This window comes from Fragaria vesca, unplaced genomic scaffold (genome assembly GCF_000184155.1).
Source record: "Fragaria vesca subsp. vesca unplaced genomic scaffold, FraVesHawaii_1.0 scf0513126, whole genome shotgun sequence".
Classification (NCBI taxonomy): Eukaryota; Viridiplantae; Streptophyta; class Magnoliopsida; order Rosales; family Rosaceae; genus Fragaria; species Fragaria vesca.
Window position 1 is genome coordinate 391,423 of NW_004443445.1, and position 16,480 is coordinate 407,902.

The 16,480-nt window shown below is 37.4% G+C and overlaps 3 protein-coding genes across 3 annotated transcripts; 1 reads left to right on the forward strand and 2 right to left on the reverse strand.

Annotated features, from left to right (window-relative positions):
* Window positions 1-677: 677 nt before the first annotated feature.
* Window positions 678-3,921, reverse strand: LOC101292080 (histidine biosynthesis bifunctional protein hisIE, chloroplastic-like). Its single transcript, XM_004309848.1, has 6 exons — window positions 3,887-3,921; window positions 2,087-2,271; window positions 1,516-1,761; window positions 1,328-1,423; window positions 1,074-1,222; window positions 678-882 (listed from the first exon to the last, which is right to left on the reverse strand). Exons 2-6 carry the CDS (start codon window positions 2,255-2,257, stop codon window positions 678-680), a joined length of 867 nt encoding a protein of 288 aa, XP_004309896.1. The 5' UTR covers window positions 2,258-2,271; window positions 3,887-3,921.
* A 3,748-nt stretch (window positions 3,922-7,669) lies between these two features.
* LOC101312223 (elongation factor 1-alpha 1-like) lies at window positions 7,670-10,641 on the forward strand. Its single transcript, XM_004309835.1, has 3 exons — window positions 7,670-7,751; window positions 8,878-9,355; window positions 9,444-10,641. Exons 2-3 carry the CDS (start codon window positions 8,894-8,896, stop codon window positions 10,323-10,325), a joined length of 1,344 nt encoding a protein of 447 aa, XP_004309883.1. The 5' UTR covers window positions 7,670-7,751; window positions 8,878-8,893; the 3' UTR covers window positions 10,326-10,641.
* Window positions 10,642-10,966: 325 nt separating this feature from the next.
* On the reverse strand, window positions 10,967-13,616 carry LOC101312511 (protein disulfide-isomerase 5-1-like). The gene is made up of 5 exons (XM_004309836.1): window positions 13,416-13,616; window positions 13,148-13,206; window positions 12,853-13,028; window positions 11,529-11,632; window positions 10,967-11,298 (listed from the first exon to the last, which is right to left on the reverse strand). Exons 1-4 carry the CDS (start codon window positions 13,524-13,526, stop codon window positions 11,538-11,540), a joined length of 441 nt encoding a protein of 146 aa, XP_004309884.1. The 5' UTR covers window positions 13,527-13,616; the 3' UTR covers window positions 10,967-11,298; window positions 11,529-11,537.
* Between the last annotated feature and the right edge of the window lie 2,864 nt (window positions 13,617-16,480).

Consider the following 16,480-nt stretch of genomic DNA (forward strand, 5'->3'; position numbering starts at 1 on the left):
AGAGAGAGAGAGAGAGAGAGAGAGAGAGAGAGAGAGAGTTGAGCTATGATGGGCATAATTTGTAATTTGTTTTTAATTAAAAGGATAGTATAGGAACAACTGTTTTAGTGAGACTTTTTTATCATGATTGAACAATTAGTGACCTTTTTATAATTTTATATCTTCAAAAGTACTATTTTATCATTGAAGGGTATTTAAATATATTCTTCACGACCATATACAGTAATACCCCACATATTTTTACATCGAAGTTGGTAGTTTTTCTACTGATACCTGTACCGTTCGATACTATTTTGATTAAATATCATCAAATTATTTTTCAATTTTATAGCGTTTTACTACTCTGATTGAGCAACTTTTCCAAATTCATAATCTCAAGAGCGGAATTCGCAAAATGAAGTGATGAATATAAATTTTGGGCTCTGACACATTTTCTTGAGAGTGATCCTTAATTCTGGAAAAGTCTTAAGAGAGGTTTATACTATAGAATTTGATGATATTCAATCAAAATAGTATCGAACGGTACAGGTATCAGTAGAAAAACTACCAACTTCGATGTAAAAATATGTGGGGTATTACTGTATATGGTCGTGAAGAATATATTTATCTTAACAAACAGACTATCTAAACTTTGAATGGTATTGAACATCACAGAATTGACAGAATACATTCCATGTCTAGCCTTGTGTCTTGCGACTTCTCTTTTCCTCGATACCTGACTGAGAAAATCTCTGTCGTAAAATTTCTAGAACATCTTCTATTTTTCCATCTTTAAGGGCCAGCAGAACCATGGAATGATAAAGAACATCTCCCATCTCTGATGCAGTACGCGACATATCCTCATTCTCCTCTAATGTTCGACATAGCTCATCTGCCTCTTCCCTAGAGTAAGAAAAGAAAACCATTCACCGGAGAAAATCTAGATTATGTATTAGCATAGAGTTCCAAGTTTGAACATATACATTGCCTGCATAGTGCATACAATTACATTTCTAATTTCTTTAATAACTTTTTAGTACTGTCTTTAGAAATTAGAAAGAATACGCAATCGTTACAACTCGCAGAATGTATACCTGATTTTTGAACACAACAATTTCTCATTAAGTAGTAGTCGTCTAGTCCATGAGGGCTTTCCAGTTTGTGGAACATCTAGTTCTCCTTTTCGCTTTGCAATTATAGATTCTAAAGAGTTCAGAGTGGTCAACGGGAATTTATATCCACTCTGTCACAAGTAAACCGAATCACCAAAAAAGTAGAGTATTCTGACCTGTGTAATGAAGATGATAGAAAACATAGTAAATTATTCTCTTTGTTTAAGACTGAAAACCTGCTGATCTTCTAACAAATCAATCAACGAGGTGTAATAGCAAGTCTCTGCTCCTGTGTGGCAAGTCGGGCCATCAGGCTTCCCTAGGTATATTATCTGAAAAAAAGTACCAAGCAACTGTAATAAATATGAGCACAAAAACAAAATATTAGCAAATATGATCCAACCAGATTAGGCCAACTACATACAGAGTCCCGATCACAATCAAGGAAGATGTCATGGACATTAATGAAATTATTGGAGGTCTCGCCCTTTGTCCACAGCATTGATCGCGACCGACTGTAGAATGTGGCCTTACGGGAGGAGATTGTTGTAGCCACTGCTTCCCTGTTCGCAAAACCTTGCATCAAGATGGCTCCTGTATCAACATTTTGAGCTAATGCAACTGCTAAACCTTTGTCATCCCATTTTATACTATCTAGCACTGTGTCGACCTGAAAGCATGTCCAAAATATCTATCAAGAAACAGGAAAAGGACAATACATTACTAACAAATGAGATTAATGCATAACTCATTTGCATGGGAGCATTGATGGCTGACAAAACACAAGCCAACTTCTATGTTTTTCACAAAGACTAAACAGCTTATTCAAATGAAGGTGGAAAAAAACAAAAAGCGTATGTTAATCAAGAAACTGACAAATATTACTGAGTGGTTTTGTAGCAAAAAGGAAAATTATAAACTAAAATCAGTAAAGCCTATACACCTGACGAAAATGACAATCATTAAATTTATGGGGTTACTACGTAAATAGGCACCTTTGATTGAGGATGATGGTCCCTGTTCAAGTTGTTGGTGGAAGCATAAACAAGACAATTGCTATTTCTTTTAAAATTCACTCTACCATGATCAAATGAAGTAGATATGAAAAGCCGAGATGCAGAAGAAACTCTGACTGATTGCAGACAGTGGAACTGTGAACTTGCCATTCATATGAACCTTACTGTGACAATGAAAGCAAGATGAAATTATTCTCACAAAAAAAGTCATAATAATAATATGATGAACAGAAAGAGAGAAGAGCATTCATATCCGGAATGAAGTAGAGTAAGATCATCAATAATCGTATATGAAGTAAGTAATGCAGGATAAGATTGGTGAGATGGTAGCCTTTATGTTCATCATCTAACATGCATTTCAGAGCTACTTTTTCTGTTAGGAAGCTGTAACATTTAAGTGCCTATTTTCATGGCTAAAAAGTAAACACTTTCAAGTTACTAAACTATGAAGTCAAACTCTGAATTTCAGATACTAAACTATGTGGTGATGATGATCTGGTTGCTTTACCCTCTATGTATTCCAGATACTAACATCAAAACACGTCATACTACGTTCTCATGCCAATTTACATGAAATGAGTACAAATTTGATAATAAAGAGCAAATGCAAGTTACACAACTTGGACTTCATACAGATGTATAAACAGATCGAAAAACTAATATATTTGCACTTTAATATTGCACAATTGCAGCTTACAGTGCAAACTCTTTAACAAGCCTTAAAATCTACTTTATCTAGAAGCTGCTCATTACAAGTAATGATGGCTTTTTTTTTTTTACCATGTGTAAGAAGTTAAAGCAAGAAGCTGTACAATCATTAAACTTAGAACAATCACTATTATAGTTTTAAGGTTTGAGGTGTTCATATTTCACAGGCCATAGTTCCATAGCATTCTGGGACTATAGTCAAATGCAAAGAACCGCCATTTTTGTTTTTCACATACACTTAAATTTCTAGACACCTTCCATGGAATTCTCACTGTATCTAGATAACTGGGTTGATGCACTTGGTTTGCAAATTCTGTGACAAATTTAAGCAAAGAAGACAACAAATCCAACCAATTACAAGAATAACACAGCTAAGATGTTACTTTGTTGTCAGTGAAGAAACACATAACAACTCAAATCCTTCAGCAATCATGGCCTAGAACTTGAGTCTACTCTTTTTATCACGTTCATGTTCATGAGACTGAAAGCCTTAAAATATACCTTAAGGCCTAACTTTGGCAAGTCTGGCTCGTATTTCATCCAACTATTACGCTTGAACTTAACAAGCATAAAACCTTCGGTCTCAATTAAAACACAAGGGAAAGAAAAAGGACAAAAGCCTTGGTTTTGTCAAAAACAAAAACGGTAGAAAGTTTGTAACCACCTTGAAACCTTCGGTCTCAATTATGCAGCAATAATAACATGCAGCAAACAGAAAATATTCCAAACATGCAACCCTTGTTAAAATAAATGATACATTACATTACACTTTCAGTTCCTGAACTACAAGAATACATTAGCTAAGCAATACAACAGCAACATTAAAAAAGACGGTAGCAGTAGATATATTGAGCAGTAAACAAAGAAAGTTGTGTTGAGATATGATGTGAATAATCTGACCAAAACCAAAAGGAAATAATTGTAATGGGAGAAAAAGCAGCACAAAAAGGAGCAAACCTTCAAAACCTAATCATTCATTGATAAAATGAAAAGTCAGTACCCAGTTTTGCTTTCCAACTTTGAAATTTGCTCAATAATCAAATTTGTTTTCCAAACTTTGAATTTCATTACCCGGATAGCGTCAGGGTCACTCTGATTTCCTTTCGATTCAATGTGATACTGCACCAAGAAAGCTCAATGATTCAATTTGGGTATTTTGGGTTGGCCTCTTTTCTACGTGTGCTTGTAAGGCACTATTATCTGAACTCCTATGAAACACATTTTTCCCCATATGTTTTTTAAATCTTACTAAAACACAAAAGCCAACCAACCATGCATATTGTATTAACAAGTTCAAGTCAAACTCAACCAACAAAACAGAAGCTCTAGAGTTTTACAGAGGCAATTACATCAAGAAATGCATATACACACCAACCAAAACAGCTATATCCCAAAATGTAAAAGAGGCTTATCAGCTTATGGCATTGAGAATCAGTCGATCATGGAAAAGCAAAACCCATTAGAGTGAGGGAGAGGGAGTACCTGCAAGTCTGCTACTGCTGTTGTGAAGCGGAGAAGAGACACAGTGAGCTTATTTCTCAACCTACTTAAGCTATTTAAGTTTTTGACCAGATCAAGACACGTGGCTAATAACACATCCAATGGTCAAATTCTTCTTGGACAAAGGCCCAATTGTAGTGAGCAGAGGTGATTGATCCAAGACCAACCCAACCCAATCGTTTTTTTTTATCTTTGTTTACATTTTTTTTTTTTGGAAAATGTTTATGGGCACCAGAAGATTGATTTTGACACTCACATTGGAACTTAGGTTAAGCTTTGAAATGTTTAAGTTTACAATGGTGTGACTAGATCGTCATGTATTTTATAGATGTGGACACGTGAAAGGTATAAAAGGTTCTCTTGCTTGGAACTTTCTAAGATCCAAAGTGGGGGATGACTAGTGCTCTTGTCATGCTCTACTCTAGAGTATGATGGAAATTCCCTTGTCATGGGAGATCCAAGAGTTGATTTGTTATGTGATGCCTAAAATTTGATGCTAGTTACATGTCCAAAAGTTAAAGTTAGCTAAACTTTTGTTGAACTTCAAGTGAGACATGTAATTTACCTCACTGTTTTTCTCTATTTCTGCAAATTTTATGATCAAAACAAGGTAATGTGTAATGGAACTTATGTATGCTCTAATGGTGATGATGAAGTACGATGACATGGTGCAAATGAATATTGTTGAACTCAACGCTCTCTACTTTTGGGTGCGCATCACAAAAGTCCCATCTTTGTTCGAGGAACTTGATACAATCAAGGACATTGCATCTTCTAATGGCAATTTCATTCAACTTGATGAGAAGGTGTTTGAAAATATAGGCAGGGTTAGGGTTAGGATCTCATATGAACTGGCCAAACATGTCTTTCAAAAAAAAAAACATATTACTTGCTCCGAGTGTGGAGACTATCTCCGACTTCATTCCAAATTTGGTGGGAAATGCAACTTCTGCCATTGTGGTAGATCAACTTTAGAATTGAATCGGGCTACAAAGAAAAACAAAACAATATTGGAAATTAGAAGCTCTTATTTGTGTTGTACGTACGACCTAATTTGGCATTGCTGTGACCTGTGATTTAAAATAAGTTGTTTATGCTAAGCATGAAAATAATTAATTAGGTGTGGAACCTCCATAACCAAATTCGAAACCCCCTAACGTTGATTGGAGTTTAAATCCCAATCTATTATAGGTGGCCAGGGGGAGGAAGCATTTTAACATAATATCTCGGCGCGAATTAGTTTTCGGGTTAATAAAGCCTTTGAGGATACAATCATTGTCCTATCGAAATAAATAAATGAGCAATTTTTTTTTTTAATATTTACCAAACATGTCTACTAGCTTAACTTAACAATGTCAAGTTGACAATCTTATGCTACTCGCATGTCAAATTAGGCTCACGTCCACTAATATCTTGTTTCGTTCGCAGAGAGAAAAGTAGTTCATTTGTCTTTCTAACGAGAAGAGAAAGAGAAATTTCTAAAGAACTTTTAATCCCAGTGTTTGGTAATGTAACAAAAATTCTTCGAAAAATTGTTAATTATTGCAATAAAATAATATGGTGCAAGTAATAAATGCAAGAGAACAAGGGAAGAAGATGCTACCATATAGATAGAAATATACTATCACAATGTTGAAAGGTAGACTTATATGAGAAAAAAAAATTATGGTGGCTTTATAATTAAAAAAAATGATAAGAATGTGACTTATATGAAATTTTCTATATATAATAACTCATGTCGAATCTCAACACAATTTTCATGGAGAACCAACAAACAAAAAGCTAGCATTAATGAGAAAATAAACCAATATATTTGGAGTTGAAAAATAATAACCAAGGATTTTTCGAACAACTTAACGATAACATCATTTCAATTAGTAAGTCACACCCCAACACTCGCTGACTCACCCAATCAAAATATTTTCGTGCACACAGTATATGTATTTATACAATTATAGAGGTGTGGTTTGTCCTTGTTTTCTATTAGAAGTCTATCCTGATAAGGTAACGCTTGTGCATAAAGTCCACAATCCTACTCCTACTCCGACCTCCAAAAGTTACCCAGATCTTATAAAGTGGCACCCGCCTCCCCAAGGTGTAGTCAAGCTATATTTCGATGGTTTTGTGCTTCCAAATCAAGGTGTTGTTGCCGGCTTTGTTATTCGTGATTGCAATGGTACTCTTTTCATTGTTGGTGTCCTCTGTCCTTGTGGCAGAATGTGCTGCTCTAAAGGATGGTTTAAAAGTTGCTTGCTCGTTTGGCTATAAAAGTATTCAAGTCGAGGGTGATTCTTCTCTCATTATTAACTGTGTCCAAGGCAGTTGGGATATCCCATGGCGTATAAAGTCGCTCATTTCAGACATCGTTGCTGAGTCGGCTATATTTGAAGATGTTTCATTCAGTAATATTCTTTAGGAGGCAAACTTTCTTGCGGATGCTTTGGCTTTATGTGGCCACGTTTTGGACTCCATGAAGATTTGGATGAACTCTATTCCCAGCTCTTGTCTATCTGTTTCTCTTCTTGATAGATCTAGATTATGCCGCCCTCATGGCACTTCTTTATAATTTTTGTTTCCCATTCTAAAAAAGAAGAAGAAACTATTATGCATAAGGCTTGAGTTCGGCATTCCAATTGATATCATTATCACGTCGATATGGCTACAATCCGATTTCATTATAGGACTTTGGAAGCGAAATATATGTACACTTGAATTGGGAAATGTTAATCGTATATTTTGAACCATTGTATCATTGTTAGTGTTCTTTTTGGTACACAACGAACATTCAGTTTGGTACAAAATTTCTTTTTTAGTCCAACATTCTTTCAAGAAGAATGCTAATTGTCTCACTCTTTGAAAATTTAATTTTTTTGTGTTATCCAATTCATGTTATGAATAGAAATCAACTATTTATTACACATTAGCATAACTCTCTTTCATTATATGACCTCGCAATTATCTTTCTGAAATACGAGTTATTACACTTTTCCGATAAATGATTCATAATCATTTCTTATACACTTTTTACCATTAAAAGATTACTCGAAACAATTATGGTAAGTTGGTAACAAGTATATAGGAGAAAATGAACTGCCTGGTCCAAATAAAAAAAAACCAAAGAAAAAGATAAAAAGAGGCAAAGGGCAATACCGACATTGACTCGAAGAAAAATGGCATATGCCTCGCAATGCGAAAAGAACGCCTTCGAGTGTAAGGATTAGGGCAGCCGCAGGGGCGAGAGAAGTTGACAGCCGTAGAGATAAATGGCAAGAAGATCCAACGGTGGAGGAAGAAACCCTAGTCGAGTGAAGCAGTACTTGCTCCTCTTTAAATTGCGAAACCTCTCGCCCATTTGCCTTCCTCTCTATCTCATTCTGTCTCGCTCTTTCCTCTCTCAAGTCGGCGAGAGAGAACCAACCCCCTCCTAGCTTCGCAGGTCCAGATCTCTCTCCCTCTCTCTCTCTTTTTCTCTTGTAGTTCTTTAGCTCTTGATGATTTGTATGCTGTGGTTGATTTGTGGTATGTATATGCATGTGTTTATGTGACTTTGAGCTTTGTTATTTGTTGATGAACTTGATTTTGGTTTAAGCTTGCTGTGTATGGCTAGATCTGTGGTTTTTGTGAAGACTGTTGGTTCGTTTGAGTTGATTTTACTGGTTTTTGACTTCAGGTCGAGCTTTATTTTACTGTTTTTCTTTCGAGATTTGTAGTTTGAGTAGAGAAAAGCTGTTTTAATTGTGAGTAAGATTATAGAGATGTATGTGGATGATGCAGGAGGATCTGTTTTTTTTTTCGATAGTGTATTTTCAAATTTTAGATGGATTTTGGATTGTGCTTCATTATCTGGTTGGTGGACTTGTTTAGTTCCATGTGACTCGTTCCCTTGAAGCCATATTGATAGGTGTTGCTTTGTTGATTTGATTATCTCAAGTGGTTTTGTTGTCTGTTTGGGCAACGATGAAGCAGCTATATTTTCAGAGTTTTCTGAAAACCTTTGTTTGAAAGTTTGATTTGAAGATTTTTAAAATTATGTGGATTTGAGTTGGTTGTTTAGATTTTGGTAGCAACGATGATGAGTTCTTAACAGACCTGTAATGATTTGCGGAAATGATCGCATGTCTTTTCAACATCTAAGGGGCTGAGTTTGCTGTAATATGTTTTTTTTGTCAAGTCTTGTGTGTTGTGTTTTGTTACTGTGTCTTGAAGTATTGTGAAACAATGATGAGTTCTTAACAGACCTGTAATGATTTGCGGATATGATCGCATATCTTTTGAACATCTAAGGGGCTGAGTTCTGCAGTACTTCTGTGTGTTCAATTTTTTTGCTTAGTCTGACAATGGTTGTAGTTGTTATTTATGCATCTTTATCAACAGTTTATGAGTTATGCAGTCCTCTGATTATATGGTAACATGATCACACATCCCTTTGAACATCTAAGGGACTTAGTACTACAGTATTTTGTGTTGTGTGTATTGTTATGCAATCTGTTGTGTTTTGTATGAAATAAAATGGTTGTGTTATACCTAGATTAAATGTCTGATAAGTTTTGTGCTTATTGCAGATTTAGCTAATTCATCATGGGTAAGGAAAAGTTTCACATCAACATTGTGGTCATTGGCCACGTTGACTCTGGAAAGTCGACCACCACTGGTCACTTGATCTACAAGCTTGGTGGTATTGACAAGCGTGTGATTGAGAGATTCGAGAAGGAGGCTGCTGAGATGAACAAAAGGTCATTCAAGTATGCCTGGGTGTTGGACAAGCTCAAGGCTGAGCGTGAGCGTGGTATTACCATTGATATTGCCTTGTGGAAGTTTGAGACCACCAAGTACTACTGCACCGTCATTGATGCTCCTGGACATCGTGATTTCATCAAGAACATGATTACTGGAACCTCTCAGGCTGATTGTGCCGTCCTCATTATTGACTCCACCACTGGAGGTTTTGAGGCTGGTATCTCCAAGGATGGGCAGACCCGTGAGCACGCACTGCTTGCCTTCACTCTCGGTGTCAGGCAGATGATTTGCTGCTGTAACAAGGTGAGCCATTCTTATTCAATTGTGCTTGTATGAGTCATTACGGTTATGATTGAGAAGTGTTTTTAATTTGTGTTTTGAACTTATGCAGATGGATGCCACCACTCCCAAGTACTCAAAGGCAAGGTACGATGAAATTGTGAAGGAAGTCTCTTCCTACCTGAAGAAGGTTGGATACAACCCAGACAAAATTGCCTTTGTCCCCATCTCTGGATTTGAGGGTGACAACATGATTGAGAGGTCCACCAACCTTGACTGGTACAAGGGTCCTACCCTCCTTGAGGCTCTTGACCAGATCAACGAGCCAAAGAGGCCCTCAGACAAGCCCCTCCGTCTACCACTTCAGGATGTATACAAGATCGGTGGTATTGGAACTGTGCCAGTGGGACGTGTGGAGACTGGTATCATCAAGCCTGGTATGGTTGTGACTTTTGGTCCTACTGGTCTAACCACTGAGGTTAAGTCTGTGGAGATGCACCATGAGGCTCTCCTTGAGGCTCTTCCTGGTGACAATGTTGGGTTCAATGTCAAGAATGTCGCTGTCAAGGATCTCAAGCGTGGTTTTGTTGCATCCAACTCCAAGGATGACCCTGCCAAGGAAGCTGCTAACTTCACCTCACAGGTCATCATCATGAACCACCCTGGTCAGATTGGAAATGGATATGCTCCAGTTCTTGACTGCCACACCTCCCACATTGCTGTTAAGTTTGGTGAGATTTTGACCAAGATCGACAGACGATCTGGTAAGGAAATTGAGAAGGAGCCCAAGTTCTTGAAGAATGGTGATTCTGGTATGGTTAAGATGCTTCCCACCAAGCCCATGGTTGTTGAGACCTTCTCTGAGTACCCACCTCTTGGTCGTTTTGCTGTGAGGGACATGCGTCAGACTGTTGCTGTTGGAGTCATCAAGAATGTTGAGAAGAAGGATCCATCTGGTGCCAAGGTGACCAAGTCTGCAGCCAAGAAGAAGTGAGATGTGCCTATGCAATCAGTCCTACTTTTAGCTAGCCTAGTTTTGCTGAACTTTCAATTTCAATATTTGTGTTATTCTGAAGTTTTGTGGACACATATGAAACCTTTGCTTCACAGTCCTCTAGCCTTGGTTGGAGGAGCTGAGCACCTAGATGTATTTCTGGGTGCTTGGCGAGCTGTGTTGCCGTCTCCCTTTTAAATTTCGTGTTTTTTCGGTTATACATTGAGGTGAGTTGTGTAGTTGCTTGATGAACAGCTTTCTTAATGTTGTAACTTTTTATATCTATGACTATCATTTTATAATCTTGTGTTTTCTTACATCTTTTCATTTAGCTTTACACTGTTCTGTTCTTGGATCTCATTGGCTTTGAACTCTTCCATTGCTTCATTTTAGGTTGAGTATTTGAAGTCTATAGTATCTCTGTATAAGGTCTCAAGTTGCATCTTATATTGCGATTTCAGTCTTTTATTCCAATCTCTAGTTTGGAAAAACCCTTCACATGAACTTAGTCCGACTAATCACTAAGCGATTCCATTATCAAAATTGAGATCTGTTCGATCAGCGCTAGAAATTCTCTTTGGAGGTGAGAGGAAAGGAGTGTGCGTTTATGGCGGATCCTAAGAATTACCTGATATCCAGTTAAAAGCTTAATCGGAGATTCAACATCTCTCATTCATTTGGTTTCACAAGAATCTCAAATACAACAGCGAATACACGTGTGGACATGGGCAAACTTCTCAAATCTTAATAAAAATTCATAATTGTTCTTCAACTTTCAAAAATGTGCCCAACACTAGCATTTCAAACAAAATCTGTACGTCTATGAATACACTGCTCCTCCATTCATCAGTTGTAGTTGATTTTCACAATGCCAGAAGTACACCACTGTGCCGCCAGCTACTGAGAATTAGAAGATGTGCATAGACGCATATACCAGCATCCAGTGAAATGTGTTTCAGCACAAGTCCCACATCTGCAGAAGATAAATACATCCAGTTATAAAAAGCAGCCATAAAACATGAACAATAACACGTTTGTCCACTGTCAGATAAGCTGATTTAAAATTAGAAGAACTCCGGATAATAGAGTATAAAAAGTGAGTTAGGGGAACTTTCTTGAAAATAAACTTCATAACTCCCCTTTGCAAGGGCCTCTTGTGTGGTACAACTGAGAAAACTCTATTAAGAGACATTTGGTATCTACCTAAGTTTATCACAACTCTTTATCACTGCCAAGATGTGCCTTTCTTGCTGCTTCTTCAGCTTGGTCTAAGACAAAAGTCTTGAGTGATTCAACATCCCTTGGCCCTGATCATTTGCATAAGAAACAACGACAAGCTGAGATAATAGACTAGAAAAAGATATTCAAAAAATTAGCGTGAAGTGCCTGCAAATCTGCAGTCGATTCAAGTCAATTGATACAGAGCATACACAACTGTCAGTTCCATACATAATCCAAATGTCAAGGGAGAGGGTCTGATTAACCAAATGATAACACAAAAGACCAAATTATGAAAAAAGACTCGTGAATTTAAACACATAAAAAACTGATTTAAATTTTTTATAGTACCCAAAATCCCCCAAACCCACAGTGCAGACAGGGTCAATCTCAACCTGAGCCTCTGCTGAACACTAGGATCTTTAGTACGCAAGAAATTATAGAAATTAGACAATAGGCACTGTAAGCGGGTTTGAAAACCAGACCTCATTGTCCATATGAAAATGATGATTTTTCTCAACTATATTTGGATACTACCTAGACTAGCTAACTATAATCTGAGGTATAAAAATTGACTATCAGACACCTACAGAAACTATTTCCCTTCATAAACATTTTCATACATCATTTAAAGATGACAGTCATTGTGTTTTGCTTACCACGGCCACCATGAAAACAGTTTCTCTGAATGATTTCCCCAGAAACATAATAAACAAAGTAGCAAAGTAACAAGTCTTTTGAATGTACTGCACTTAAACACTTAACAATGTTCACTCCACTCCCCTCTCCTACCAAAAATAAAAAGAGACCCAAAACTAGATAGAAGGATAGATTTTCTACATAGCAACTAATTAGATGTAATGTATTGCCTCTTTCATATTTGTATATTTAATCTTTTAAATAGTAATGCGTTTTCAATGTTAGTGATGTACAATATTGTCAGGATCGCAACCATCCAGCGTTGTAATATTATAAAACTACAGAATAACTAATGTTGTGATCAATTAGGATGTCCAGAAGAGTATTATCTTCAGCCAAGTAGCTTTTTAACAAAAAAATATATCGGATGATACACAAATATACATGGGATCTAGTACTATGCTTCTCCAACTACACAAGTAAACACTGTAAACAAACCCTTCAGAGGAAGGCAGATCATGCAAGAGTTGTAACTTGTAAGTTGTAGGATTGAGAAGAGATGCATAGACACTTGCAGCAGATAAAATTTATAATGAAGTAGTACTGACTCGTAGCACTACAAGGCTAAGTTTAATAAACTAGAATCAAGTAGCAGAATGTGAATCCTAACCTTGATATTTTGCAACTTCTTCTCCATCAAAGAATAGCTTAAACGTAGGATAAGAATGAATATCAACTTTGGAACACACCGGTTTACTCGTACTGCAATCAACTTCCCCAACCTCTATCTCATCTTCACTTTCCACCGCCTTTCCGAAATCCTCCCACAATGACCCCAACTTCTTACTGAAAATCAAATTGTACTCGATCATTACCAAGCACAAAGTAAAAAAAAAAAAAACAAACAACGACAATCTAATAAGCCCAAACTCAATCATAGACTCTATCTCATCCGAAAAACTTACCAATGTTTACACCATGGCACACAGAACTTCACAAACCACGCAGTGTCTTTCTCCTTCNCCTTAAAAAANAAAAAAAAAAAAAAAACACAATCATGGATTTTGTCCAAAAAATAAATTTGGGCACCAAATCTAACACTAGGGATTGAACTAGGATCTGGGCCCATAAAAATATAATATGTATGAAATATGGGGATGCATAAGTAGAATGGATCTGCGATTTGGAATTGAAATAAGTGAAGAATTTGAAAGGGGTGTTGGGGTGTTATACCTTATCGGAGAAGGTGTCAGCGGTTAAGGTTATAACCTCAGCTCTGGTGTGGATTGTTAGGAGAAGAAGAAGGGACATGAGAACTAGAGAAGCTGCTAACTGGGTTTTCATGGCTGCTACCCAAGATTTGTATATTTCAGGCTAAATTTAGATTCACGACGAACCAAAAATCTGCCGATTCAGTTTCGTACTTCCCGTCCCAATTTAAAACCTTAATGTTATGTTTTTGGTTAGATATAACACGTGCAAGTTGCACGTGACATGAGCGGTCCTTCATTTATTACTTTTTTTTTTTAATAAATAAAAGTGAGAGATAAAACTTGGGTCGGGTCAGAGAGCTTAATGGGCCTGATCTAAGTTTTACTCCTGAAATGATCAGGAAAACATTGGGATGCCGGTTTTGATGGAATTAGAGGACAAAGGAATTCAAAAATCTGAAAACTGAAACCGACCGGCGACTTTAGCTCTGGACTAGATTAAAAGAGGGGAAGAGTGGGGCTGCACAGGTGCGCGGCAAGATGCTGAAGGGACGGATTTCCGTTCAAAGAGAAACCCACGAGTTTTCTTATTCTTTTTCTTAGCTTTCCATAGATTTCACCTTTAACCAAATTATTTAACACATAATAAATCACTTTTGGCTGTAAATCATGTCTTCAAAATATAAAGAAGATGGCTTCAGCCATAGAAAATCTAATAAGCCGGGGAAAATTAATCAAGAAAGTAAAAGGGGATCATATATGATAGTCCTCAACTGAAATTTAGAATGAAAAATTACACGAGTCTTGGTAACTACAAAGAACACTGTCTACGTCTCCTTCCATCAAGTAGCTATAATATCCCTTGTTCGTATTGGTTTGAACCAAATCTGATGATGACTCCGCTCTTTCCAAGGCATCATTGGTAGAAGAACAAACCCAAGGTATCACCCCTAGATCAAAGTCACCAGAATCAAAACCAGTAGTTGAATCCCCCGAAGAATTACCATTAACTTCAAGCCCTAACCCTAAAGGACATCCCTGAGCATCAGTGTCTCCATTCAATCTTAATCCACCACCAACACCATTATTACTTGTAGTTGAACACAAAGAATTACCACTAATACCAGTAGTTAAATCCCGCGAAGAATCACCACTAACTTCAAGCCCTAACTCTAACCCTAACTCCAGCAAAAAATTATCACTAATGCCAGAGGTTGGATCCTTCAAAGAAGCATTACCAACATCATGACATAACCCTAAAGGACATCCTTGAGCATCAGTGTCTCCATTCAACCTTAATCCACCACCAACACCAATATCAACACCATAGTTACTTGTAGTTGAACACAAAGAATTACCACTAATACCAGTACATAAATCCCGCGACGAGTTACCACTAGCTTCATGCCCTAACCCTAACTCTAGCCAAAAGTTATCATTAATGCCCGTGGTTGGATCACTCAAAGAAGTATTACCAACTTCAAGCCCTAACCCTAAAGGACATCCCTGAGCATCAGTGTGTCCATTCACTCTTAATCCACCACCAACACCATGATCAACACCATAATTACTTGTAGTTAAACACAAAGAATTACCACTAATACCAGTGGTTAAATCCCGCGAAGAATTACCACTAACTTCATGCCCTAACCCTAACCCCAACTCCAGCCAAAAGTTATCACTAATGCCAGTGGTAATTGGATCCCTCAAGGAAGTATTACCAACATCATGACACAACCCTAAAGAACAATATCCATTCCCATCGAAGGTTCCATTTATTGTTAAACCACCATCATGAACACCATAATTACTTTCACTTGAAGCCAACAAAGGATTACTAATAATGCCAGTAGTTGCATCCCTTTGCCCTAGCCCACCACAATACCCCTTACCATCGGTGTCTCCCTCTAATCTTAGACCACCAGCGCTTAACAGATCAGTGTAACTACTTTCATAACCTGACCCTATAAGACGTCCATCATCATCACCAACATTAACGATGCCGATATTGTATTTCTGATCCATAACACCACCCTCAAAACTGGTTTCTTTAGAGGAACAATGTCTCAACTTCTTGTTGATCTCTTCATCAAGCTTCAAATACTTCTCTCTCAATGATGCGAGTCCCTCAACAGTTTGACAGGCCATCATCTCGTTCTCAATCTCTTCCTTCACACCCATCACCTTTTTCTTCTCCTGTAGCTGCCTCATCAGATTGAGCCCCTCGGCAGATTTAGTAGTTGTTGGTTGAATGTGGTAGATATCATTGAGAACTTCATTCACCGATGAGTGTCCAAAAGCATAAGATCTATCTGCTTTCGAAACCACAAGAACTGCAAGTCGTGTGTCATCAAAATCCTTGCACAAACGAGCAGCCTTACCAAACAACCCTCTACGCCTCTTTGAGAAACTCACGTCTATTTTGGCTTTATCAATTTTTGTTTGCCTGCAATTCTCTTCTTCTTCTAGTGTATGTGTTCTCTCCTTCCTCTTTCTTCCCGGTGTTGTTTGCATCGTCTTCTTTCTCTGCGTACCGTTTTCTTCTCCTGCTTCGGATGCATGTGTTCGCTCCTTCCTCTTTCTCCCAATCGCTGCCTCCATTATTTGTTCTTAGATTATGTTTCTCGGTGGTTTAGACTTTAGAAAATACAGTGCATATTGGGATCCAACTATTGGGAGTAGTATCTGACATATATATATATATATAGTTGTTACATCAATTATACCTCATAGCATTAGGCCTTGTTAGGCCTTCTACATGCACACGTTAGGAAAGAAAAACTTAAACTAACCCACTCATGATTAGGTAAATTAAACTTCTCATAATCTCCACGGATCTACTTATATAAGAACAGTGTCATTCCGTTTTTGCCCTCACTGTTGGTTCCGTATTTCCGCATGTGCCCTCACCAGCCCCTTCGGTCTGTCTTCTTCGTTTTGGTATTCAGTTTGGAGTGCGGCTATTGGGACCTCTAGATTTGCTCAGTGTACCTCCACATGTTTTGACTTATTGGATTACAAATATAACCTCATACAAAATGACAATAATAGACATTGAATTTCACAAAAAAAAAAAACAAATTAGAT

Bases quoted from the DNA above. Each gene is read 5' to 3' on its own strand.
- LOC101292080 (XM_004309848.1), bottom strand. From the start codon at position 2,257: ATGGCAAGTTCACAGTTCCACTGTCTGCAATCAGTCAGAGTTTCTTCT. The intron at 1,762-2,086 runs GTGCCTATTTAC...ACATGCTTTCAG, and splicing joins ACCATCATCCTCAATCAAAG to GTCGACACAGTGCTAGATAG. The intron at 1,223-1,327 runs GTTTTCAGTCTT...TACTTGTGACAG, and splicing joins ATTTGTTAGAAGATCAGCAG to AGTGGATATAAATTCCCGTT.
- LOC101312223 (XM_004309835.1), top strand. From the start codon at position 8,894: ATGGGTAAGGAAAAGTTTCACATCAACATTGTGGTCATTGGCCACGTT. The intron at 9,356-9,443 runs GTGAGCCATTCT...GAACTTATGCAG, and splicing joins TGATTTGCTGCTGTAACAAG to ATGGATGCCACCACTCCCAA.